Source organism: Ornithodoros turicata, chromosome 1 (assembly GCF_037126465.1).
Source record: "Ornithodoros turicata isolate Travis chromosome 1, ASM3712646v1, whole genome shotgun sequence".
Classification (NCBI taxonomy): Eukaryota; Metazoa; Arthropoda; class Arachnida; order Ixodida; family Argasidae; genus Ornithodoros; species Ornithodoros turicata.
Genome location: NC_088201.1, coordinates 207,002,352 through 207,029,444, shown reverse-complemented (window position 1 = coordinate 207,029,444; position 27,093 = coordinate 207,002,352). Strand labels below are relative to the sequence as shown.

Here is a 27,093-nt window from a genome sequence, read left to right as displayed (position 1 = left end):
TTATTCAGCCCGAAACGTAACTCGCAGTTGCGGAGTTATTAAAAAAAAGAACGAGTTACTCCCAGGTTACTTCGGACACAAAATAGCACTACACAGGTGCAGCGCGTGTGAGCAGTTCGGCCCTGAGTTGCCTCCGTTGAGTTTTCGTTTATGTCCAACAATTCGAACGCTTTGCATCTTATTCCCTGTGGTCACACAATGGTTCAGCTCCATTTCAATAGCAGCGGTTCTTACTTCCTGAACAGAATACTGTCATTGATTGAACATTTTATCATAAAATCACGTTTTATGTCATAAAACGTGATGGTGCATTTTATGACATAAAATGCCATGGAAGAACCGGAGAGAAAGCAAGAAAATAAGTGGACGTGAGTGAAAAGCGAATTAAAAGTAACTTGGAACTTTGGCAAAGTTACCTGAAAAAGAATCGAGTTCCTCTGAAAGTTACCGCGGCGAAAAAGTAGCGAGTTAATTATAAGTACCAAAAAAGGACCTTAGTTACAGTAACGAGATGCCTCGAACTCTGGTTGAAAGTGTGTATTTGCATGGCAATCTAGCCTCTATGAATCATGTTCCCTAGTGAAAAGTTTCAAGCGATGGTTGATGATTGGAATCAGTACTGCATGAAGGGCACCTTAAAGCTGCGACTAATCCAATATATGAAAACACTCCTGAATTATGCATTCATATGCAGTTAAAAGCCACTCCATATTGGATAGGAGAATACTAAGTTGGGCAAAAGCATATAAAGTAAAAAAGTATTGCATGAAACTCGTATTCATGGGACATACAAACACACCAGCCACATGTCTCTTTGGTGCGTTCCAGCATGTTTACTTTACTTAGAGGCAATATATAATTTTTCAACCTCGAATGTCTATTCTCCCTGCTTAGGTTTGCGACAACATATGTTTGAATGCAGCCCAAATGAAAACAATGTGATTCGTCTGATCAAAGAAGCTTCCCAGTGCTGCACCGCAATATGGCGGCGGGTTGGCGTACCCTTTCCCGCGATACCCTCACCCATCCGCTATCAGCCTTCTAAGTAGAGATCAGTTGTCTCGGCGGTGATTCCGTCAACTTGTTCGCTGTGACTCCGCGCAGCAGCTGGCAACGGCACGGCGCAGGCTGTACTGCCTCCGCCGCTTCGTTTAAATTCGCTCCCAAATCTATCCAAGTCCATCCACAAGACCTGTTCTACTTAGGCCAATTTTGACAGGGTTGACAAAACGTCGGGTGATGTCGGGGGATTCGTCCAGCCCATCAGCACTCGATCCTCAAGTACCGCTGGTTCAGGAGCAAGAACAAGTTCAGGAGCAACAATTTCACAGGGACGCTGTTAGCACGTGCAACGTCAGTCGTGCCATACTGACCGCAAAATGCATGACAAACGTTGCTTGTTGTATACATTTTTTGGACTGCTATACCTCTGCAGCATCACATATTTTATGAGTAACATACATGTCTTAACGTCAGACAACTAATTGCTTAGCATACTAAAAATTGGGAATCGCATTATAACGGGACGTCTTACCTTGCCAAAAAAGAAAAGAACAGTTTTAAGGAAGTGTATACCGGAAGTCCCACTGTGTAATCCACAAGACAAGGGTGTAACAGCTGTGTTTCAAAAACGCTATATCCTTTGTGATGAAATTAAGGAGGTGCATCACACCAGAGCATGCTGGTAGTACAGTTCGGATAATCGTCCTAGTCGAAAAAAAGTAATGGGTCCAATTACAAGATTTTCAATTGGATCCAGTTTTCGATCAGTTGTGCTTTTGCCACACATTGGACTGAAAATCAATGAACCTATTCAGGAACCAGTTCGTGCTCCCATTGCATGGCCAATTGGAGTTCAAAGTGAAATAACTTTCCTGAACGCAATGCGTGCGATACGAATACGTATCCGTAACGCATGCATTGCGTTCAGAAAAAGTTTTTTTTACAACGAAACAGCTACAACAACAACTTCTTTGTAACAAGTACAAGGATGTATGTAACTACACAACACGAGCTCGCGTTGTGTTGTTACGTCGCGTCCTTGTAGTTGTGCTTATAAGAAAAGATGAGTGCAGTGCGGGTATACCCGCGGGTATCCGCGCAAGTTTGTTCTTTTCGAGTACACAATTCCGTGTCATCGCGGGTTGCGGGCAAGGTGCCGGTAGACTCGCACTGCCTCCGCGGATTACGGAGGTATACCCGCTATACCCGCGGGCGCAGAACCAACCCGTTGGATTTTGGTGTATGACCCGATTCATGGCGAACACTTGGCCCAAAATACTTTACAAGACGTTCCACATGCAATTCATCATCTCAAAATACAGTTGTTATTGTTTGCCACACAGGGCTAACCTTGGCTATCTTTCGACACCAAGACTGGTACACTTCGCATCAGTAAGCTGGCAACCATGTCCATGCAGTGGACACAGCGCACGCGTTGGATAAGTAGCTCGCTACCGGAAGGACAGTGTCCTCAGCATCAATAAATAATTTCGTGCCGTCACGATCATGTGGCATACTTCATATATGCGTACGCATTGGGCAGCGGGTATATCGGCTGGTATGCGGATAGGCGTCGGGATGTGCGGGTACGGATGCGGGTTGTGCCCCCGCGGTTGCGGTGCGTTTGCGGGTACGAATTTTCAAGTCCGCACTCATCACTACCTATAAGCTCATGTTTCGTCGTCATCGACTCCGTGGGCAAGCTTTCCTACGCTCATGTCCTCTTATGTGTATAGTGTGTACTTAGTGTATACTCCATTGAACTTGCGTATTCCCGCATAAAAGACGTACCTGAGCAGGGTGTTGGGCCACATATATTGTGTAATAGCTACGTAGGAAAAGGGAGAGTCGTAGTAGATGCTGGCTATCAAACGTCCTCCACAGGGTCCTGTTCCATATTCGCGCCAGTCTGAAACAAGTCAGCACACTACAACGATCAAGACACAATGAAGATATCATGATACTCTATCGACCACAATCGACCACGTATTTCTGTACAAGAACGCCCCGGCAGAGACAGCCGTTGCAGTCAGTTCCGCCAGCAATTCACTTCGCAAGACACACCTTGTCTGACCCAGACAAACTCGGCAAGCGCTAGGCAACATTTTTGCATTTCAAATTGAAATTCGGAACTGAACGAAATTGAAGATGGCAACTAGCACCTTCAAGTAACGGATTAGTGTGAGAGGTGAGTGAAATAATTTCTATCTGTATTTCATTCTTTCATTGTATTCTATTTGTATTAGGATGGAATCAATCCGAAACAGGAAGGTTGAGAGGAAATCCCAAACATTTCTCCCTCCCAAGGCCACCGCGTACAAGCAGTATACCCAAGCAGCTCCTGCCTGCTCAGTGAAAAATGTAAATGCTTTCAAACATGAGTAACCCGCACGTCTCTCTCCACCACGCACACGCCAGATGGCTCCGTACCCTTTAGTAAAGGGTAAAAAATCGCAATATTTTACCCTCTATTTCAGAAGCTACCAGGTACCCTCTGAGCGACCCCTTTTATAAAGGTTACAAGGAAACCCACTAATTAGAGGTTACGGCCTTCAATCCAGCACCTGCCCGTAAAGGTTACGCCAACGTGCGGCTTTTTATACAGGATGTTCATTTTTATTCGCAACAGAGTAGCGCTCATTTGGCAGGTGGGGTATGTGAATTTTTGCTAATTAGTCGATCCGTAGTTACAAACACATGCGTCAGGAAATGTCGGAAATGTTTGTAACTACGGATGGGTTAATTTGCGAAAATTAACATAACCCATCTGTCAAATGAGCGCTGGTGTGATGCGAATAAAAACAAACACCCTGTGCGTGGGATATCGACAGACATTTACAGAACACACCAAGGTACCAAAATGAACCAGCAGAAAAGGAGATCTTGAACATATGTATATTACAAAAACAGAAGTCTGTCGAGAGGTGACACATTGTGCACAAGTGCGATTCTGATGTGAGGAGAAACCATGGTCGCTTTACCATGTATGTGGAAAAAAAGAACTATCTTCTAAGTGAGAAGCAATGCATAAAAGTGCGAGGAAGCTAGCGACTCAAAACAACTGACCTATGTTTGCTAAGCTGAACACACCCAACGAAATGGAGAATTGCAGCAGAAAAAAATTTATTCCACATTCGTGTTGCAGAGGCGAGCAAAAATGGCAATACAGTATTACATAAAACGCGCACAACCTTGAGGAATATGAGTGTACAGTAACCCAGGAGACACTACATTACTGCGTTATCAGCGTTGGAGGCGCTCTGGGACGAGTTTGTGAGGTACTGCATTGCGCTGGTGACGGTATGTGAACCTGCATGTGGGATCCTGGGAACAAAAGTTTGGGCAATGAGAGTAACATTTACGGAACCATTCAAATCCGTAGAAAGCACAAGGTACAAATCAGCATAAATGCGGGAAGGCGTTCACTCCGCGATTGAGTCTTAGAATATCGTAAGAATACAACAAGTAGGAAGCTGCGAATTATATATCTCGATGCATATATCCGCAGCTCGCAAAATGCACGCCGGTGTATTGACTTGGCGACCAAGTAAGAGCAGAAAAGTAGCAAGCGAAAGTGGCGTTCATATGCAGGGCCGCAAAACGCTTGCCATAATCACAACAAACATGCGCTAAGAGCTCTTGCTATCAAAATAACGCACGTACCTAGCACAAAATGTACACTTACCCAGTGTATGAAGTGTGTGAATTAGGGCTGCGGTGGTGACGTTCGTTTTCGGTTATATATTCTTTGCAATCTTCGCACTCACTACACTTTCCCCTCAGAACACCGAAAATATACTTGTTTGCTAGCGACATCTAGCTTTTCCGGTGTTCCTGACGATACTATGATAAACGCGAGGAAAACCACCGATTAAAACAGATTACACTTGTTAACGGACGAACGACGAGCGTTAAGCGTTACAAGGAAACCGCTCTCAGTGTGGATAGACCTAGACCAGGCTCGGCTACGCAGCGAAATCGGAAATCTTGGTGGTTGCGGCATTGACAATTGTTTTCCACCCTTTAAAAAGAAACATACTATCTGTATTTCAGACTGCGAACTTATAATCTGTGTTCATACAGCATTGATAACAGGTAGTTGACGTATAGGTGACGCTGAAACAGATAAAGAATAACAGCGTAGATTCGCAACTGTCGTCTCGAATGGGAGGCTGAAACGCGGCATTATGCTGAAAAACAAAAGGAAAACAAACGATAAGAAACTAAGAACGAGATTATCGTTGGAGATTTCGCTTAGAAGTTACAGTGTCGGAGTAGAGGGTACATTTATAAGTTACAACAAGCTGTCTTTGTTTTTTCCGAGATGTAACTTCTATTCGTGTTGTAAAGACATGACCTTGGTCGCTTTTAACCTCTAAATATACGTTACAGTGGTGTAACCTATAAGAAATCTCGAAATCTACGTCTATACAGAAGTTACATGTTTCTAAAAGTTACAATAAAAGGTACGGGTTTAAGAGTGTACGTAGCCTTTTGCAGTACGGGATGAGCTCTAAACTATGGAGGGACGTGACGTTCCGAAATTCGGGAATTCGCGGGGTCCCCGAAATCCACCATTAAGAATAAACGTTTAAGAATAAAACATTCAAGAATAATTCGCTTAAAAATACATGGTTAAAATATATCTCCTAAAATAAACCGCTTACTATCCCCGCTTAGAGATCACCATTTAATAATCCACCATTAAAAATAAACTGTTTCAAAATCCCCTCACCATCTAGCACGGAGGAGGTCTGATTGCAATTTAGGCCGGGTTATATCATGTTATGTTAGGTTAGTTTAGTTTGGTTTCGGTTAGTTTGGGATAGTTTAGGCTAGTTTGGTCCTGTGAGGTTAGGTTAAGACCCTTGCTTGCAGTTCACCTTGATTTGGGCCATACCACATGACTCTAGCAACTGTAGGGTGGATTTGGGGGGATTCTGAAACGATTTATTTTTAACGATATATTCCGTGGATTCCTTAGCGTTTATATTTAAACGGGGATATTTCGCCGATTATTTTTGTGCGTTTATTTTTAAACGTATATTCTGGGAGATATATTTTTAACAGTGGGTACTTACGCGTTTATTTTTGAAAGATTATTTTTAATGGTTTCAAACGGGATACACCCTGAAATTCAGCGTAGTGACATCTCTAACATCTCCGGCTCGACTAAGCAATACTAAGCGCCCAATGCCGAGGCGAACGTCAATAGTTTGGGCTGACGCGATTCCCACCCGGGTACATCTCAGTTACAACGTCACATGGGCAGCACACTAACCACTGAGCCACGCGAGCCGGTGACGCGATGCCGCGTGGTTCAATCCAGAGTACGTCAGCCCAGTCGTCGGAACCATTCGAAGGTGACCAGGACGACGACCCATTGCTTACCTGAGATTTGGGAACTGTAGCGCCGTATATTCATTCGCGCTTGCGGTGTGCTGCGTGCTAGAAAACGTGGTGCGCGTGTGATAGCTAAATTGAACGCATTTCTTTTCCAGTTTGAGGTTTGAACCGTTTAGGGTTTCAATGTAATATCGTTAAAATTCATCTAGTCAATTTCCGTAAGTGAAGTAAAATCATTCGTGGAACCCTTGATCATAATGGCAGTTCGGTTTCCGAAAGAACAGATCGACTGAGCTGGGTGTCTTAGCACAGAAAGGAACCGTACTAATAAAACGTTGAAAAGAAACTCGTTAGTCTGGGAATTTTTATTGATTTCAGCAAAGCATTTGATTCGTTTTCGTATAGGATACTATTACTAAAACTGTGCCGTTGTGGAATCCGGGGCCAACACTTTCGCTGTTCTCGTCATATTTATATAATAGGTATCAGAAGGTTGTCATTAATGGCTACTCTTCTGCACTGCAGCGCAAGTTAGCTTACTTGGTCCTTTGCGCTTTAGTGTTTAGATTAATGATATAGTGTGATCACCAAGAACGCTAAGTTTATCATATATGCCGACGATGCGAGCATCTTTTTTCACGGTTCAGACCCTGACGGGAGAGTCACACATGCAAATAGTGTACTGGAACGGGTAAATTATTTGGCTGATCCTAACTGTTTGAACATTAACACCAGTAGAACTAAGGCTGTTTTCTTCAACGCGAAAACAAGTTCAGCCCTCAGTAAATCTTGAAATAGATAGCACAGTTGCGGACAGAGTAGAAAATGAAACTCTCGGGGTAACTTTTTCTTCTACGCTTTCTTGGTCATTAAACGTTAATGACGTGCATTCCAAGGCATCGCGAATCCTTGGTTTTCTGTATAGGTATCGTAAGCATCTAACCAAACAAGTTATGCTACTTTACAACTGATTAATGTACTCACATTTTAACTACTGCTTCTTGGTATGGGAACAACCAAAATGGCCAACCTAGATAAGTTGCTTGTGTTGCGAAAGAAATTCCCCCGAATTTTGGATTGTCTACCATAGCCACACCACAACTGGTTTGTTTGAACGGTACTCGCTGATTATTATTCATAACCTGTATCGATATAAACATTTGTGTTATTTCACATTCTCACACAAAAAGTTCTTAGATAATATCTTATCACTGTTTGACCTCAAAGAGCATAGTTATTCTTATAATCATCGCGCCAAGAGCTTTTTGCATATCCCCCGATGTAGAACCAGATATGATGAACAGAGTGTTCATATATATTGCCATGTATCTTGAACGAGCCCCCTATTGATCCATTGACAGTGTCAAAGAAAGATATTCATATTGCATGCATTTATAGTTTACCTTCCACGGATGCTTTTCGTGTCGCTTAACCAATGGCATTTTGTACGGGGGCTGTGAACGCCTCAAGTCGATACTGCGACTTTGTTTTTTTTTCACGGCTCCCACCACGACTTAAAGTGGGAATAAACTTCCTTCATTCATTCATTCATAATTGGTGAGGAAAGCGCGAAGTCAAAATGACGTCAAGTGAGATCACAGGGTGGAGCTAAGAAGCGACAGAGTGCATTGAATATGTCATCCACATCCAAGCGCCTTTCGGATTTCAGCGATAGTAAGTACAACGAGCGTTCACTGCATAAGTTGCGCTGATATAATGCAGAGAAATGCGCACCTTGTTTTACCGCGTTGAAATACCTCAAAACTGTCATACGAAAGACATTGCGACCTATGCGAACGTTTGATTCCCCCGCTCGCGCGAACCTCTCCGCTTAGTTGCAGAGGTCGCGTGACAAGGCAAGAGAACGCGTCGCACGATCTGGCGAAGCACCTGCACAGTCTCACAGGAGGGATGCCACTCAAAGAGGCATGCAGGTTCACATGGAGTGTGAGAAAGGACCGCCTCTTGAGTTTGAAGTGACAATTATTCCGCGAAGCTATGCACGCAAGTCCGAAATTAAGCACATATGAGACAGATAGCGAATATCTTGCAGCATGTAGTTGAGATCACAAATGGTCAATAAATTGATATTTGAATGCTCCTTGCGCAATGCGCAATGTGTTAAGGAAAGAAAGTAATGTATCATCAACTTTATCAATAATAAATCGATCAAAAACACACAACGTGTCTCTGAAAACCACAAAACGTGTGAATGGCATTTCTTATTGCGAGGCGAGTGACGTAGCAACGCCGACTTCATCATGTCATCATGATTCGTATATATGGCCGTGAACGATCCATGGCCGGAGTCCTAGTGTTCTGATTACATGCCGGTATATCCATGATGGCTTGCTCTTGACGATCCTTACCAGCCGCATCTAGTTTTTTTGGGGTGTTTGTGATTTCGGGAGATCGTCGTCGTTTGATTTCCCGTTGCGCTCCGACGGTATGAGCGGATCATGCGCAGAAGGCTGCTCCCGACGAAACATCAGGCTTGCTGGAGTTTTTCCATTGCTCCATGACACGTCGTATGCTGCTTCTATAGAAATCGCCAAATCCGACAAGCTACTGTTCCTGAGCGTCCTCTTGACAGGGCTCTTTTAACCTCGCCAACCGTTCTCTCGGCTTGTCCATTAGTGGCAGGGTGAGAAACAACAAATTTAGGACGGGATGATGGCTGGCGATACTCTACCCCATTGCTGGTGGTGATGCGGGGAATGAAATAATGTGCCGGTTCACGATAAGGATCGAAGTCGTGTGGTGTCCAGAAAGGTGAAGAGAACCTTGATGGCAGAGCGTAGGTGTGATGGATGTGGCCAGGGACCAAGCAATTTTGTGAGAGAGAAGCGGCGGGAGTCTAGCTCATTGAGGAATGCGCAGAGTACGGTTCAGGGTGTGAAGATGCTGGTGTAACATGCTTTACACCATTTCTTTTGTGGAATTCCTGTATCTCCTCGGATACAAATGTCGTCCCATTATCCAAAACAGCCTTCTGAGGAATTCCGTCACAAACAAATTACGAAGCACTTGTACCACGGCTGCCGAATTGTGAGTCTTCATGTGCCGTATTTCCGCCCACTTACTGTAGGCATCAGCCACCATAACAGGTAATGGCCTTCAACAGGCTCAGCAAAGTTCATATGAATCGTGTAACATGGTTATCTGGCCGTGTCCACTCTGGCCGTGGCGCTCTTGCAAGGGCCTTCTGTGTCGCACAGCATGCTTCACATGACTTAACCATGGTTTCAATATCTCTCTCTATGCCACTCCATCAAGCATAACCCCGCTCAAGCCCTGTCAAGAGAACGTTCAGGGACCTTGGCTTGTTGGATTTCCCAAGCAGCGTACGACGTGTAATTCAAGCATTTGTGGCTACTATACCACGGTGCCCATCATGCACAAATTCAAGGGCTTGCTTCTATTTCGTTTGTCAAATGGCAACATTCGATGCTCGAAGTATGCGACCACAATGTAAAGAAAGTTCTGTCGCCAATGTCCGATAACTTCGTAATTGTGCATCCTGTAGCTCGTGCAGTGTCCCCACATTAATGGCTTCGTACACTTGAGGTAGTATCCGACCACAGTGCATTGCTGCAGATATGTCTTCTACTGTTAGAGAAGGACGCCTTAATGCTTCCCTCATTAACATATCTCCAGGCGAGCACTATTCGTCATCTGCCGAAGACATGGGCAACCTGCTTAATACGTGAGAATTGCAGTTGAGCTTTTCCGGCCGGTAGCTTAAGTAGTAGCTCTAAGCTGCTAGCATCCTGGGCGATATCTGTTGCGACACAGTATTTGCAGCTCCACGGATGCTCACCAAGGGCCTGTGTTCAGTATATATTTAGACGTGACGTCCTGGGAGGTGCATGAGAAAATGCGTAACCGCATGTACAATGGCGAGTCCTACTGTATCTGATTGAGCGTAATATCTCTCAGCTTGATCCAAACTCCTGGACGCAAAATTAACCGTCCTTTCATTCCCTTCCTTGTCAAGTTGTTCTGGCACTGGCCGTACACCATATGTGGAGGCATCATAGAGAAATAACGGGCGTTGAGGATCATAATGGGCTAGCATAGGAGCCCTGCAGATTTGCTTCTCGAGTTCCTCAAAAGCCTTTTAGCGCTCTGGGGTTCCCTTCCATTGTGCGTTTTTCTCCAGGCGCTTGTAGAGCGGAACTGCTGTAATACACCAGTTATTCAAAAAACGATCGTAGAGCGCTTTCATCCCGAGGAACGACTGCAGAGTTTCCTTGGATGTAGGTTCTGGCGCATTCTGAAGCGCATGTAGTTTAGCTTCTGTTTGCCGAATGCTTAAGGCAATTATTTTGTTCTCCAAATCTACATTTCGTCTTCTTCAGTATCGGTCGTGACTTTTCTAGTCTGTCAAGTAACAACTTCAGGCAGTGATGCGGCTGCAGTGGGCTTGCTCTGCTGCCATTATGTCGTCCAAGTAGATTGCTATGCCACCAATGCCAGCCAGAAGCTTGTCCATGTGTTTCTGGAATATTGCTGGAACAGCAGACATTCCGAAAGGTAGGCGCTTGCCTTGTACAGTTCCTTCATTGTATTGATGGTCAATCCCTCAGCCGATGGTTTCGTCACTCGTAATTGCTGGTCGGCTTAAGCCACGTCTAGGGTTTAGAATAGCGTGCATCCTAGCAGCTAACCTAAGGCTTCACTTGCAGTCGGCAACGGGTACGCAGCCTTCGTCGATGCGGCGTTAACTGTGCTGCGATAATCACCACACTGTCGTATGCTGTTGTCCTTCTTTCGTACACACATTAGAGGGGTCGTCCACTCTGCATGTTGCACAAGCTCTAGATTCCTTGTTGTTCCAAGCATTGAAGCTCCGCACGTACCGCATCCTGAAGTTCAATGGGCAACAGCCTTGCCCTGCAAAATATTGGTGTTGCATCTGGGTGAAGCTTGATGTCAAGAAGATTGCCGCTGTGGCCTTGGTTGGCACTGCCAAACAGTCTAGTGGAGATTGGCGTCCAGTGTGCCGCAGGCAAATATAACCCGCAGCATTGCATCAAGCGGCAACAATGTACATGTAGACCCAATCCCCACTGACGTGGTAGTACCGGCACGTCCTGTTGGCAATGCTGTGTTATCAGTTGCTGCTGGAGTGGTTACAGCGCCAAAGCTAGTCTGCCACCAGCCTCCTTAGTGCTGTAACGTAGCTGTTGATCGACTGATGAGGTCGCTGATCTAGCTTTTGGAATCTGCGTCCATGGAACACCTCGGAAGGTTGTGGACCACAGTGGTGCTTACGTAGTGACTCGACAATCTCTTCGTAGGTTGCGGCGTGTAACTGTCGTGGAGCGAACAGTGGTCGGATTGTTGCAAACGTTTTAGGTCCGCATCTGTTGAGTACCTGAGCCTGTTTCTTCACGGGATCTTCAATTACGTTTGCTTCAAAAGAGGTGGTCAGTCGTCCCTCCTATATAACCCAGTCTGAACCTTGAAATTGTTCCATAGATCTGTGAATTGTCGGTCGCCATTTTCCTTCCCTCTCGTCGCCGGTGCTACACTTATCCTTGATGGGCTCTTGATATGGCACAATACCGGAGAAACCAAGCCGATATACAACGATTTCTTAAATTACCAGCACTACGCCACTCATGCGCCACCTCGCATTTCTTTCTTCATCGTCGTCTCGAAACGTACAAGAACATCCAAACTCACGTGCATAATATTCCTCCACTCCATCACAGGTGGTTACATGCAGGGAAGCTTCAGTCCATATTCTGTTTTGCTCTGTTAGCACTTTTTCAGAATATTTTGAATGATCCTTGTATTCATACAATCGCAAACCGGAGGCACGAAGCAGCAGCACAACGTCACCTTCACTGAAAACGTTGACTATCGATTATATCATGTTCTCAGAAGCAAGATGCATAAATGTTCGAGGAGCTTCTGCATTCCTTATCGTCAACCAGAGGCACCTAAACAGGCCTGTCTCTTGCCGTTCGCTCATCATCCGTCCACTAACACGCTTCATGGCGTCCTGCGGCCGCTATACGCCGGTGACGCCACGTCAACTGGAGGCGATAGCGACAGGGGGGGGATACGCCACCGAGCATCCGAAAGAGGTCTGATCCTCCATAGACAACAATATGCGACGTAGCTTGGACCCCTATTCAACAACCGTTCAAATTAGTTACCGACAGCGTGTCAGCCTATACAGTTTTCGCATCAGGGCCAATTTCGGAATTTCAGTATTGGGCTGTCCTCCTCGGTAGTTGTCGCTAACGTGTTAGCTGACTGAGCTCAAGATCGGGTTCAAACCCGGCCAAGTACGACAGGAATATGGGGGAGGTAACACTGCCTCACGCACAATGCGGAACCCCGGGTGGTCGAAATTATCCGCAGTCCTCCCTGCGGCACGCCCAACATGTCGCCGTATTATAGGCCGGCAAACCCTACATGTAACATATTGGCCCCATTGTTTGCTCCACAAGGCTGTCCTTATTACTTGCTGTGCCTTGTATACTTACCCCATACAACGTTCTGATTTTCGCGTAGCAAAACCTTGCTGAAAACGAGAAATGTTCAGTTGCGATGGAACCATTTTGGTGAGCATTAACTGACTTTCGCACTGAGAGCACAACGATAGCAGCACACCAGCTGAACATATATAGTCAACCCTCGTTAATATGACACCCGTTTGTGCGACATCCTCACTTTGTGACCATTTTTCTGGGGCACGGTTTGCTCCCAATAGATGACCTCAGTAGAGGCAAACGTTATTATGACAGCCGGATAATACGACAGTGACCAACATCCCAGGGACAAACAGGGAAGAACACGTGTATTCTCTTCTCGTTATTGTGACCGTCCTCCACTGGCTGAGTCCAAGGGTCGAAACCGCAATGATATGAACCATAACCGAAAACCTGAAAAACAAACGTTATTTTTGGTCGGACCGAACTCGAACCGAACTGTAAACATTTTTTCTCTCCCCTTGAACGAACCCTGACTGAACTGTAAAAATATTATGCGGTAACCGGTTCGGCAGAAGGTAAAAACGCCTATACCTTCCAACTCGACTGCCGCCCACCAGTGCTCCCTGCATCGCTCGGAATCTTGCCGAATTCATAGAGCGGATATAACAAATTGATAAACCAAGAAGTGGTAAGTCCATGCACCTCTTGTGGTCTCACCTCCAAAAGGCTTAGGAAATGCCTGAGCATTTTTCTTACTCGACATTTTTGTGCACTTTGCATCGTTGCCTCGGGTGCTTCCTTTCATTCAGCGCCAACTTTAACCTACCGTTTAATATTGACAGCTACACCCACAAGCAACGCAGACAACGCAGACCACGGAAAAAGGTTGGCGCGTGGTCCAGAGCATGGTACAGAGCGTCGCGCTCTGGCACAACCAAGACGCCGAAAAAAGATACCTTTTTTCTTTAGAAGTTGGCGATAGCTCTTTTGCACTGGAGTTCAATGGCATGCTGTACGCCATTTCCCAGCACTTTTCGGTACCGTAAAGGATGATCTTCTGTAAAATGCATGGTTGTTTATAAAACTCAAGAACGGAATAAGAACTGCAAGGTTCTTTTTAGCTATGAAGCGTAGAGGCAAGGGTGCAAGACGATCAAATCATCGCCAGAACCTCATGTTACCTCTCACATGTGGTACTGATTTTGCATACCATACGTAAACCGGTTCGAATCGTTATTTTGGTTGCGCTGAACCCGAACCGAACCGATAACATTGAATCCCAACTTGAACTGAACCCCAAAAAATAATGTTTTCAAGCCCTGGCTGAGTCATCCGTCTGACCCAAAAGTTCAATGGCCGCGGGAAAACGCACGCACGGTGAATGCGGAAGACCCAAGTTCTGAGGTAACTCACTGCCATCTTTAGTGCAAGCAAGAAGAGTTAAAAGACGGTCAACCAGGGTCACTTTGCCAGTAATGTGACTCGTATCGGTATGGAAAGGACGTTCGGCATGTCTGGTGTAAAGCGTAAGCGTAGGGAGATCACAGCCGGGCTCCGAAGAGGTACCTGAGCTGCTACCCGTTAATGTGAAGGACGCAGGTGAAGCGCTCGGAGTGGCTCTTCGGTTCTTCGAGCAACAGAAGGACGCCCTGAATGTATTTGCTATTTCCCGTTCAACTGAGTCGGCGGAGAAGCTGTACAATGATAGTTTTTTTAAGCAGATGCTTTGGCGGATTTCTTTGGTCAATAGCTTGTAAATAAAGTGTAAGGTTGTAAATACTTAATAAATTATGTCGCTAAAATAAGTGAAATACCGTGCCTGCAATGTGTGCGCCTTAATAAACTAGGAGTCAGACTTTTATGAAGGGCTTATGTGGATCATCATCCATGTTGCTCGTTAATATGACAACTCGCTTTATGACCAAAATCTGCGGGAACGGCCTTGGTCATATTAACGAGGGTTGACTGTAAACCGAAGATAGCTTTGGTGAAAACCAAGGTAGTAGACACGTTGAACATTGGACAACTGTTCATGCTAAAAACACATTCTCTTGCATTCGGCGTGAAGCGTCTTGCAATGAATTTTCTTGCAAGTGGTCTGCGATCTAGGAGAGGCATCTTGCGTCGTGTGCTCTTCCCTCGACACCCACCTCGTGAATACGTAGACGATGTCGGACTCGTTGCTCCCAGGGTATTCAACAACTTTTGTGTTAAGTGTCTCCCAGGCTTGTTTTGCGTCTATTGACGGAACCTGTTTACCAGGAACTTCCAAGAGGTGGGTCCTGTCCTGGTCCTCAGTCATCTGAAAATACAGACGGTTAACAAAGTCATGCATGTGTCCCTAGGTCATGAAATTCCGGGGCTTTCTATGAGAGTAATTATCATCATCACTGCCGCCACTGTGGTCGCTCCGTATCTTAGGCTCAAATTTTTGAATGAGACTTTCCTTCCACTGCTTTCGTTCCTTTCTCTTAGGAACCCACAAAGCTACTCTCGTCAGAAGCTCGCCTTCTTTACCTAGTTATAGTGTTGAACTCTGCTTCTGGTTTCCTGCGCAGGAAAGCATAAGCAGAGTTCAACAGAGTTCGTCATGACGAAAGGAATCTTGAGTGCTTCCAGTAGTGCGTCTGACTGCGAGAGTACAGAGAATAACTTTACTAACCGCGTCCTAAAGACAAGCTATCGTCCAACATTTTGAACCTAAAAACGTTTTAGAGTTGCACTACGTGAGTTTGAGAACGGACGGTTGCAAGAAATCCCAGTGCTGAATTAAGCACGCGTTGCACCATGGGGGCTTATTGATATGTGAAAGAGATAATTGCCGATTGTGTTTCGTTTTCTATGACTTTCTATGACGCGTTAACATTGACGTAGTAAGGATACCCAAGCTATATCCACTCGGTGTATGCTGCCAAATGTAGCAACAGGAACACCAATACGTAACAACAGATAACGTAGTGGTCCTGCTTGAGCGAATAAGGAGCTAGAAGACCGTGCTGTAAAACAAGAAAACCGATCGCGTGTCGAAGGCTAGACTTGAAACGAAATGTAGCCCATCAGCAACCTTTGTAAATGCGGCCCTTTAGTGTGTGCGAAAGGAAGACCACAAGAGAAGGATTGTCTGAAACTGGGTGGAAGGTTTTCTTTCGGAGTGAAAGAGGAGCCGGAAACGAAAGTAGCTTTTCAAAGTTCTGGCCTTATTTTTGCCCATTAATGAGTGCTGAATTCCAAACACGGAACACCGCTATATCAAGGATACCCTTGCAAACATGTTCCAATACTGTGTTGCTGCTATGAAATTGCCTTGCCCTCAACCTGGTTTGAAGCCAGCACGTTGGACGAGTATGCACCTCCTGTATGAATATGCCCACTGATGCTAATGCATGTCGGGAAGTCGAGTATAAGATCGTACCACATAGGTGTCGTAAACTTTCATCTTCAGCTTGATGTTATTTTCTGCAAAACCTGCATTCATCTGGAACATAAGAAGAGAGATAGACAGTGTCCGTGTATTCGTATATTATGCAGTGTTTTTGTCATACGCGTCGAACTTGTGATTTGTAGACTACATAGCGGTACAAATTACAGAAAATAATCACCTTCGTCCAAGAATAAACAAACACAGTTCAAACAACATCGTATAGTGTGGGTAATGGCAAGTTCCATTCAGAGCGACAATGAACTTTCCATGGCATTGGGTGGGGTTTAAACAGTGCTGTGCAGCTTGGGACAAATCTTCAGGGAACAGCACCGTGCCGCATGTCTACATTGCAGTGACATCCAAACAGCACACAAGGGACATGAATAGATTCACACATAGATGAATAGATAAAGGGATGCATGAATAGAATTGTCAGCCACCCGTTTTTGACTGGGAGGTGGTTGGTTCGAATCCTTCCGCCTGCTGTTGAGATTTTCCCGAGGTTTTCCGGAGACTTTCCAGACGAATGTTGGCCAGGACGCATACTAACTCCCCTGTCCCCGAACGTCTTTATGTTGTCCCCTGTTCACCTGTCCACATCTGTACGCCGCTCATAGCCAAAATTGCTTCGCGGCGCTTACACGGAATTAAAAAACAAAGTCACCCGTTTGATATTCGACGTCTTCCTGATATAATGCAGACGACGTCTGCGATGGAGACATGCGCCAGTGCCGTGCATGTCAACTTTCGGTCTTTTGCATGTCAACTCAACGGTCGTACTAGAAGGACGTATGCCGTAATGGCTCTGTTTTCAGTTTGTGAGCAGAGATCTCGTAACGTTGCAACGTTTATCGCGAATGAAGAATTTTCCTCTGCAAATATGGGTAGCTGCGGGCTCTCTCTCAGCAACTTTCTGTAAAGCACACAATTGAAAAGCAACAATGAAGCTTCTTAAAGGGTCTCTGACAAGAACCTGGAAAATGTTTTGTTGGTAAGGATAACGAACCTACATGGTGCCTCCAATTTACAATTGAAACGTTTCGTCTCTGCGGTGCCGCGAACGGTTTCGATTGCAACCCTCAACTGGTGCGATCAACGCAAAAGTCTAGTTCTTATGCATCGGTTTTCCCTAGTGTATGACGCAAAACTCCCGCGAAGTTTATTGGCGGAAAGTCCACACCGGAAGTTCGGGTGGTTTGCGCAATGCTGGGTGCTTTTTTCAACATGGACGTCGAAGGAGAAAGCACCGCGGAGTCAACAAGGCGGCTTTTCAGATACCCAGCAACTGAGAGGAAGTGCTGCTACGTGAAGCAGAGTTCGAAAGCCTTGCTCTTGAAATGTTGAGCGACGAATCTACTTCAGGATGAAGAGGAAGTTCCATACGCATCGGACAACGTAGACAACAACCAACAGACTGGTGATGGGCTTTCAGCATTCATCATGATGACTCGGTATTCAGCATAGCACATGAACAGTTTGTGCAAATTTCCTGTTTGACTGCGCCGTCTTCTTAAGGTGCCGGTGTCTTTCATGCATAATAATGGCGAAATAGGCCGAGTGCTTATGCTGGAAGCAGCCGTCGTCAAAGTAGCATATTTAGAACTTCGAGGGCAGCACGAACCTATGAGCGCTCTTATTCACAAGTAAGAAGCGTGTGTCTTGCACACGTATGCTGGTGGGTTTCAATAGAAAATAGTTATTCTGAACTTTTCGTCATTGTTCGTCACTTATTCAGAAAGAGTACAGCTGAAATAATACTCGCCGTCCTACTAGCGTTAGCTTTTTTCAAAGCTTGTGTCGTATCATACAGGAAATACAGATACACTGCATACCAACAGTTTGTGAGATGGGTGTGGCACAAACTTGAAAAAAAAAAGAATGGTTACACCAGCCTGTGCGGTGAATAGGATAGTCCAAGCCTTTCCCATAGAAACTACTACAGGTTTTAAATCCCAAAGATACAACAGGTTTTCCCGTAGTATTTAATCCTCATACCGCGGAATTTAATCGTCATGCCGCCACTTTTATCATTGTTTCGTTGGATTGAATCCTTAGGCCGCCACTTTTAATCCTTATACCTTGGGATTTAATCATTCCTCTGATAAATTTAATCCTCGTGCTACCAAGTGGTTACCAGAATGGTTATACAAGCCTGTTCAGTGAATAGGATACGCCAAGCCTTTCCCACAGTAACTACTGCAGGCTTTACATACCAAAGATACTAGGTAGAGGTACGTCTTGCCATAATTTCCCTCATTTCGTTCATCTTTACGAAATTAGTACATTACTTAGTATAGGGACAGCTTGTGTTTATAAGCAACTTAGTCCAATACAGTTCATGTTCATTCATAGCCGTATGCGAATATTCAGACTATAACATCATTAGAGAAATTTTTAAGACAGTTTATAACCCAGATCTAAATGGTATACCCTGCATGTACAATTTCATAAAGCTGGTGCTATTAAACATACTTGTAGTTTGAGTTGTGCAGTATGTGATGACAAAAGATGATTGCCACATTAACAGTAGTCATATTTGTAATTCATATTCTAGTACGACAAAAAACATGAGCACATTTTTTAAACTTTTGTGAGCCACTTTGTGAATATCCCTTTTGCATGCATTTGCATTCTAAGAGATGGGGCTCTTGAATGTGAATGCAGAGAGAAAGTCACTGAAAGTCACTGAAAAGGTTAGCCAGCTGTAGAACTCGAACCCACATCTTCTGGATTACCAGTCCAAGGCTCTACCAATTAGCTAAGCTAACACGCCTCCCCAGCGACTTTCAGGGTGCGTCATCTGAAGGGACAAACCAGCCACTCTCTCTCACTCATCCTCCTTACACTCGTACATTTTTGCTCACTCACACACACATTCATACGACGGGATCGACGCAAGCGGCAAATGTTGAATATGAGAGAACTGATGTTCTGAGGCTGGAACAACATAGAAGGGACAAATACAACGATGTGTCTCGTTCGGGTGACGCTCTTGAATTTTTGAATTGTGTGAGTGAGAGTGAACATGACAAACTGATGTTCTGAGGCTGGAACAACATAGTGAGAGCATAGACAGAACAACATAGAGAACAACGTGAGTGAGAGCTTCCTACCCTAAGAAGATTAGTCAGAAGTATGATGTGTCAGTGGTGTAGGCTAATATGGGCTTCATAGACTGTGTCGGGTTTTTAACTCCTAGGCTAATAGCCGGTGTCGCAGGAAGAAGCATGCAGGGGATTTTGTTGAGCGCAGAACAGGAGTAATGTATAAGATACCACTGCCGTGTGGATGATCCTATATTAGCCCGCTGGGAAGGTGAGTGAATGATAGATTAAAAGAGCATGCGCTTGCCGTTCGGTCGGCCCCAGGTTGGGGCCAACCGGTTGGGGGTTACTGGCAAGGCCCTGGTAAGAGAGATTATAGAGGCTCATGCGATTGTAAAGGCCGTAGATAACACTTGTATCAGTCAAGCTTCCATCGCTCTATCAAATATACAGCTTGCGTTCTTTGAGAGGGTATTGAGGTGTCGCTGTTGCTCTCTTTCCTGTTGTTTTGTGGGTCTCCTTTTCTTTTTTTTTTTTTCGTTCCCTGGCTATGCTACTGGGAAATAAAACTTAATCGAGCGTGTGCCCTTTTCCGCTTCTCCATGTCCCTGTTCCTTGTGTGCTGTTTGGCGCGCTGCCATGTTGTTTAGTACAATACTGGGGTTGAGTGAACGGACACGGAGGTGTGGAAGAAGTTTGCTTCGTCTATGGAATGCTAGCAGTCGTTGAGTGTGCGATGCGCCCTCTGTGCGTAGCACATGCTTTCTCCGGTTTGCTCTGAGCAGGTGGAGTTCCAACACTGGAAATTCACACATCAGGACGCAGGAGCGAAAAATAAAAACCACAAACATTACCGGCCTTAAACCGCTACCACATGGGATTATTTAGTGCCAATTTCGTGAAGTGTACTCCAACCAAGCAAATATCACTTTCACTACATGCGTGCTACACGGCATAAGTGTCGGTTAAGCAATGACGGTAATTACGATAGATGACAATAAACGGCGGCAAAGGTTTTAGGCTTGCACCACAATACCTTCCTCAGAATGTATTTTTTTATATATTTAGAAGGCAGCTTCTGCAAATGTTCTTCGAACACTAACACTTTGAACACATCACATGACATCACAATTCGAACACATACCACAACAAAAACGACCGCCGCCAGACTCTGCGAGGTTCTGATATGCGGTTAACGCGAGCGATGACATGCTTTTTCGGCACAATGTCACAATGTACAAAGGTAAGCATGATTTGGAAAATACTGGTTTCAAATATTGCGATGTCGGTGCCTCTCACTTTTTCTCAATACTTTTACCTGTGCCACAGAGCGTGCCGTCGAGGCTACACACTCGGTCAGCCGAAAAGAAGCTAAGAGAGTTTGGGGAACTCACTAAATCGTTGGTGTACATTTTGCCTAGTGTCACTAAAACATGCCTTATGGCTGCAGACGAATGACACTAAGTGCAAGTGTCATTTGTTCAAAGTGACATTATATCATTCCGTCTGGCCAAGGCATTACTCATCGGGCGCATGCCTCTTCCCTTCTTTCGCGTTCCGCCGGCTTTGCCCCAAGGAAATTGCCGAATCATAAACCATTGTTCTTAGGAGCGAATGTTTTGCACCTGCTCTGCCAATGGAACATTCAACGGCTGACACGATTGTGTCAGCGGGACAGCTGCCCTTATCCAGGGCAGAAGTTTCACCAAGCTTTGGATATGAAAAGCAAGAAGCACAGATAGAGAAACGTGACACACCGAGAACGTGTGTATGTCATCTTTCAGTACCCCTGGTTCTCGGTCGACTTCATGAACAAGCTTGCCTGCACCGAATCCCTGTACAGTAAGGTACAGAATTTATTTGTGGTGGGTCACCAATACAGCTCCGATGAGTTTATGGCTCGTTCCTCAAGTTCCTCGTAGTATCAACACATCGATTCTCGTCTGAGGCGTTTCACTAAAAACACGCTTTCGGAAATTTATGAAAAGGACGCCTCATTCTAATATCACTGCATGTCATATTTGTCTAAGCTAAGCAGCGGTGCGATAGAGGTGGCATTTTGAGTTTGAGGAACACACAATGCGAAGAGCAGAACATGAGACTCTTGGAATCTTCGAGTCTTGTGTTGTCCTCTTCGTACGGTACGTTTCCCAAACTCAAGGAAATGTTATCACATTCTACAGTACAACAGCTTGCTTGCACCATTCTAATTTGCTCATCAGTGGTGAGATCCTGAGTGTGGTTGTCTCGGTGCTGACCTGTACGATGGTTGTGGAAGATGTCAGGGCAGCTTTCTTGCGTTTTCCCTCCTATGCGTAAGCGGCACGCTGAGTAAATTTGAACCACCAATACCACGACAAATTAACCAGTTGGAGGCTCGTCACGTGACTGACCATATTGGCGTAGTTCCTTCGGGACACATATGGTTCACGCTTTTTCCTTAAGCGTTCTGAGTGACTCCCCACCGTTTGTTAGCAACGTACTAAGGGCACGACTGGTTAGAAGTAGAAGTATTTCTCAGAGAACCGAGAGGATGGTGTTGAAGGTCAACGCATGAAAACATCAGACATACGAAGGCTCAAAAACAACTTTTAGTTCAATAGGGAAAAATATATGAGATCAAGAGATATGGAGCGGGGAGAGGAAGTCTCATAGACAGCTCTTTAGAAGATAATATGACGCCTGATACATGATTCATTCAACGGTTAGAAATAATAAAACGCGGAAGAAAACTGCGAGCCCCACAAGGTTGTTTCACGGTTTTGTTTTTCGCTTCCGTTAAGGTACAGTTATTGCCGAAGAGTTGAAGTAGGAAGAAGACCACAGAGGTATCGCTGACACAACCTGCCGTCGACACAATCGCCAACGCTATGCGGAAAACCATTCTTTTTTCCCCCCCTTTTTTTTTTGTCAGTGATCTCACGGCAAACACTACTCGCGTTTGTCTACATCACCGGCAACTTAGACGATGAATGTAGACATCGGAGATCCTGCATTTATCGCTTCGTTTATGGTCACGAAGCCGATCATTAAGACAGCGGGAAGTCAGTTGCACATATATCGCTCTACAGGAGAAAGGGTGTAGCGTAGACAACATTCTTGTAGTGCGGCATCTACCGGGTGTTTGACGAAGGACCCCAGGCTGGTCAGTTCGTAAAGAGATGGGGCCATCGAAGAAATTTCAGAGTCTAGAAAAAAGAGTCGTGAGCGGGACATATGCATACGCTCACTACTTAGGCAAACATCCTAATTTTTAAGTTTACTTTGCACGCTTTCAAGACCAGTGTTTACATGTCGGCACCTTCAGCGAAAAATATATATTTCAAAAAAAAAAAAAAAAAAAAAGAGACCGAACACGTCACTTCCATAACGAACGCCCAGCATACCAAAGCTGATTTTGCTGCTGTTCCTAATCTTGCGTCGTGCCCTTGTTATGAACTGATCAGATCAACACGACATTCACAGCCGGATAGCTGATTGAAAGAGCACATTGGTGCACTTCTCCGCGCAGGAAATATGTAGACCGAAACGGATAGGTTGTTCGAAAAAATCACTAAGCTCCGATGAGTTTTTTTTTTTTCCTTGGAATTTTTCTCGCTGAAAACAGGCATACTGACATACACACAGACATACATACATAAAACAGATATACCGTAGGTTCTGTGAAGTAAAATTGAAAAATTGGGATGTGTACTTTATTAGTCAGGGTATGCAAATGAGCCGCTCACTACTCAGTTCACGACCGATGTCGCAAGGATCTTTAAAAAAAAAAGAAAGGTCGTCTTTGGTGCCACCTGTTTACGAATTATTCAGCGGAGAAACCTACGTGAAACACCCGGTAGAGTAGACGCATTCCTTCTACACCTGACGTTAGGTGCTCTGGTGTTCTTTCTTTTTTTTTTTTTGCACAGTCTGGGGGCGCGTATTTGGCTGGTATCGTATGCCTTGGTGCATCTAGGGTAATCACCATCATCACAATCATCATCATCGTGATCAAGTCAAGCTTTTTTTTCTCTGAAATGGTAGGACAAGTAGGACAATCAATCAACAAGTAGGATGTGTCCTAGTTCATGAACTCGGGACAAATCGATTTTGTTGAGTTTGGGGACCGGTGAACCCTACGAAGCGGACTCAATCAAGTATCTCGTATCCATTTGCTTAAAACAGAAAAAGACAGAGGTCCATAGCTTTCACAGCAAGCTCTATCATGAAGATAACCTCTCCCACAATGTCAGAAACATACATTCTCTCTACACATTCCCGCCATAAGCAACGCAGTACGTGCATCTATTTCACACTTACCAGATTAAGCTGGCTCTGCGTATATATCATGAATTGTTCCTTCGATATGGTGCTGTAGCTGCGATCACCGACGAAGAGGACTGTGATGGGACGCGTTTCTGCTAGTTTAGTCAGCTCTTCGTCGGTCAGGGGACCCCTCGTAGCTGTAATTGAATATAAAATCATCACTGGCACTCTGCTCATATTTACGCGTTACTCTATCTCCGATTTGTTTGTCATGTCGCATATTTTGCATGTCAAGAGGGCAGAGTGCTGAACATCCACCCGAAAATATGTTTTCTATACAGCGTGGGGCCCGTCTCGGAAAAATGTTGTTAATGGCTATAACAAAGTTGAAATATCTTTCTTGTCAGGTGCAAGCACAACGATGCAAGCGTTGCTATGCGAGGCCTGTAAAATATACAGCGCATTGGGCACGGCCGAGATGAAGGTTCAGTGCGCATCGTGAAATGGATTCAATCGGAACTGTGTGGGGCCAACGTCGGGGGGGGGGGGGGGGGCACAACATTTGTACTCTTCCGCCATTGGTGCAGGATTCGTTCTTAGGCAGATATTAGGATGTTTCATGGCCGGAAGTGAATTAGGTGTTTGATTGAAATTTCGTATGAGTTCATTGATGCATTATAAAATTGGATGGAACGGATTGCAGCTAATCGATATCAATTTCTATTGCCAAGTAGTAATTTTTCAGTTCATTCACTTTTTGCCATCGTGTTATCAAGTTTTGTGTCTAAAGGCGTATAACGAGTGTAGTGGGGCTAACCGGCCATACTGAGTCATGCGCGTTCCCAATCCGAGCACTTTAAGAGAGAGAGCGAGAGAGAGATTATGGGTTTAGTGGCACAAAGGCGGCAAAAGCTAAAGAGCGCCATAACTATGGTGAGTGTGTGAGAGATGAGGATGAGAGAGAGGAGGATGACGATAACAAGTCAGTGTGCTAGATAAACGCTATCAAAAGTATGAGCGACGAGATGATCCAGGATAACAGATTTACATGATGAGTTAGATGACAAAGACTAAAAGCGGAGTAATGCTGAACATCCACATCTGACACGAGTCAGAACGACTGAGATTTCGAGTTTGGAACCGCACTGCGAATAACGTCACCTGAATGAATATACAGTTCCTCTGCAATTGTGACGATGAGTCAATTGCGGTTGAGTTCCCAGTCGAAGTTCCTAGCTTCATCTGCTATTGCAGACGTTCGTGTGCTACACAGTCCGTGCAAGCATATGCTGGAAGTTCGAGGCTCTTCGTGCAACGGACATTTGGCCTTTAGCCGGAAGAGATGCATTCACGTGTGTCTCATTCATTTTGGGAATCACGCCAGTTCTCCAGTGGAAAATTGGTAGCGATTTTAGGGAGCACAGAGTGTCAAGGTTCTACGCTCATTGATTCGTCCGCAACTGATGAAAGAAGTCCCATTGAATATTTGCAAGAGACGTGACCGGGCATTAAGAAAACGTGTAAAACGTGAAAGACGAAACGTCAACGTCCTTGCATGCATCGGTCCGGGATTACATTACGTGAATACAAAAAGAAGATTCTGGCCACGTTCCTTGCTCCACGGCTTTCATTACAGGATCAACAACTCAGAGCTCGCTTTATTCAAGAAGTGCAGTTGCTATCAATAATGCCTTACGTATCGCCGAAGCCTTTCTCAAGGCAGAAAGGGAGCTTCGTCCCCCCCAACACGAACACCCATACATCCACACATGTCACTAAAGTGCCACGTGGCGATATCCGGGAACACGAGAAATATTCCATTGTGGGATGATCCTGTAGTTGCACAAAGGAAAGCTGTACAGTTGGTTTCTAGTTGGTACATAGCGAACGCGTGCGTAGAAGGGAAACTTCTCAGGCGTTATATGGAGGTCGACAGGTAAAGACTAGAAGTAGGATGAACTCACAATTTTACCAATCCGAATCCAAAGCCGGTTCTGCGACTCCACCACGCTTATGATTCTAGAATCTACTTCGTAAATGTAAACTAAGACGTTGTTCATCGACTGCAGGACAAAGTCCCGAGCATAAATTGTTTCAATAAAAGTAACAAACGATCAAAACTGAAACTATATTGCATTTAAACATGGAATGGGAGAGTTCCTTCCCGAACTTATTCAGTCCAGAACAATGCCAGCGCCCGAAAACGTGACCGAGCTCTGGGCGTTCACTTGTTCGGTACTGCGGATAGTGAAGAGTACTATGAAGACATTTTCGAGTCTCTGCACAGCTTTCATTATTTTTTTGAGGAATTATGAGATTCCCTTTCACTTGTATGTGCTAAAGTGGTTCAGGATAAAGCGATATGTCTCGCCTACACACTTGGGCCCCAGTAAGACCGTCTACTTGGAGGATAATGCACCTTCGATAGGCATTGGTGCGGTTATATATCACAATATTAATGGCAAGGATAAGTCATTAGTCCAAGTTTGGCAGACAATAGAGAGTTCTAGCAGACCGTTGGTGACGTCGTTTGCGTCGAATCGTATCAACCAGAACCATTCAGTGGATAAGATTATGAGTCATGCACTGCGATTGGTTCCGATAGGCACGATAACCTTATCAACGGTATACTAAAATTCGCTATTGACATGCGCCGAAGGACATTAACCCCACAAGCAGACGGATCCCCATGCAATGATTTTTAAGCATTGCCATTATATCTCTGCGAAATAGTTGGTTCTCTATGCGAACCACAAGCCATTTACCGCAATTACCCGGTCACTGCGGCAATAAGAATGTTCCGTTAGATTCTGACTCTCCTGGCTTTTTCTATAGAGAATCGGTACAAGCCCACATGTTCGGTAGAACAGGAAATCACAACAAATTGGGACAGACTGCCAAGACAGACTTCTGCTGTGTGTAGGTGGCACGCCCACTGCTCCTTCTTGTTCATTTTTTGTACACTTCCTTCCGGGCTCAATATGTGTATGGGCCGGCAGCGGGCTCACACCTTCTATGTGTTTCGATATGAATACTCTCAAATGACCTCGTTGGCGACGATTACATCAGTTGCGATGGTTAAGCTCCTTAGAACGTTCCCGCAAGTTGCGTCATGGCTCAGCTTGGCCAACTGAAGGCTTTCCACACAAGCAGGCAACGTTCTTCAACTGCAAGGTTCTCACACGGCTACGTTGAAGACTAACAAGAACGGAAACGCAGGTACGGATGGTGAGACGGTTACGGTTACATTAGCACCTCTCTGTACAGTTCAAGGAGGTACTTCTTGGCTTGTTTGTAGACCAACTGACCAATGGACCAACTGAGATAAGAACAAATTCAAGCGAACCTCTAACGTCACTTCGATCCCCAGACTTCGGACAACCTACTACGTTATCATTTTCACAAAGGGAGGTCAGAAAGGACTACCTACATGGCGGAGATAAGGAGGTCGAGTGAATCCTGCATTTTAGTGGCTTAAGGCGCCATGTTACGTGATCGTTCGGTCTGCGAACCGGAGATGAGAAAAGGCTCTTCGCCGGTCTCAAGCTTTCACTCAAGCCTCCTCTCGAGTTAACCCTTG

The 27,093-nt window shown here is 45.0% G+C and overlaps 1 protein-coding gene across 2 annotated transcripts in view; it reads right to left on the bottom strand.

Annotated features, from left to right (window-relative positions):
* The window catches only part of LOC135379001 (uncharacterized), a 98,954-nt gene that overhangs the window by 27,252 nt on the left and 44,609 nt on the right, over positions 1-27,093 (bottom strand). For both annotated transcript variants that reach the window (XM_064612224.1, XM_064612223.1), the window contains 5 exons: positions 23,568-23,710; positions 16,213-16,275; positions 14,951-15,102; positions 12,852-12,889; positions 2,794-2,911 (listed from right to left, as the gene is read on the bottom strand). In XM_064612224.1, the coding sequence (XP_064468294.1) occupies positions 2,794-2,911; positions 12,852-12,889; positions 14,951-15,102; positions 16,213-16,275; positions 23,568-23,710 (514 nt within the window). The remainder of the gene's footprint in view (positions 1-2,793; positions 2,912-12,851; positions 12,890-14,950; positions 15,103-16,212; positions 16,276-23,567; positions 23,711-27,093) is intronic.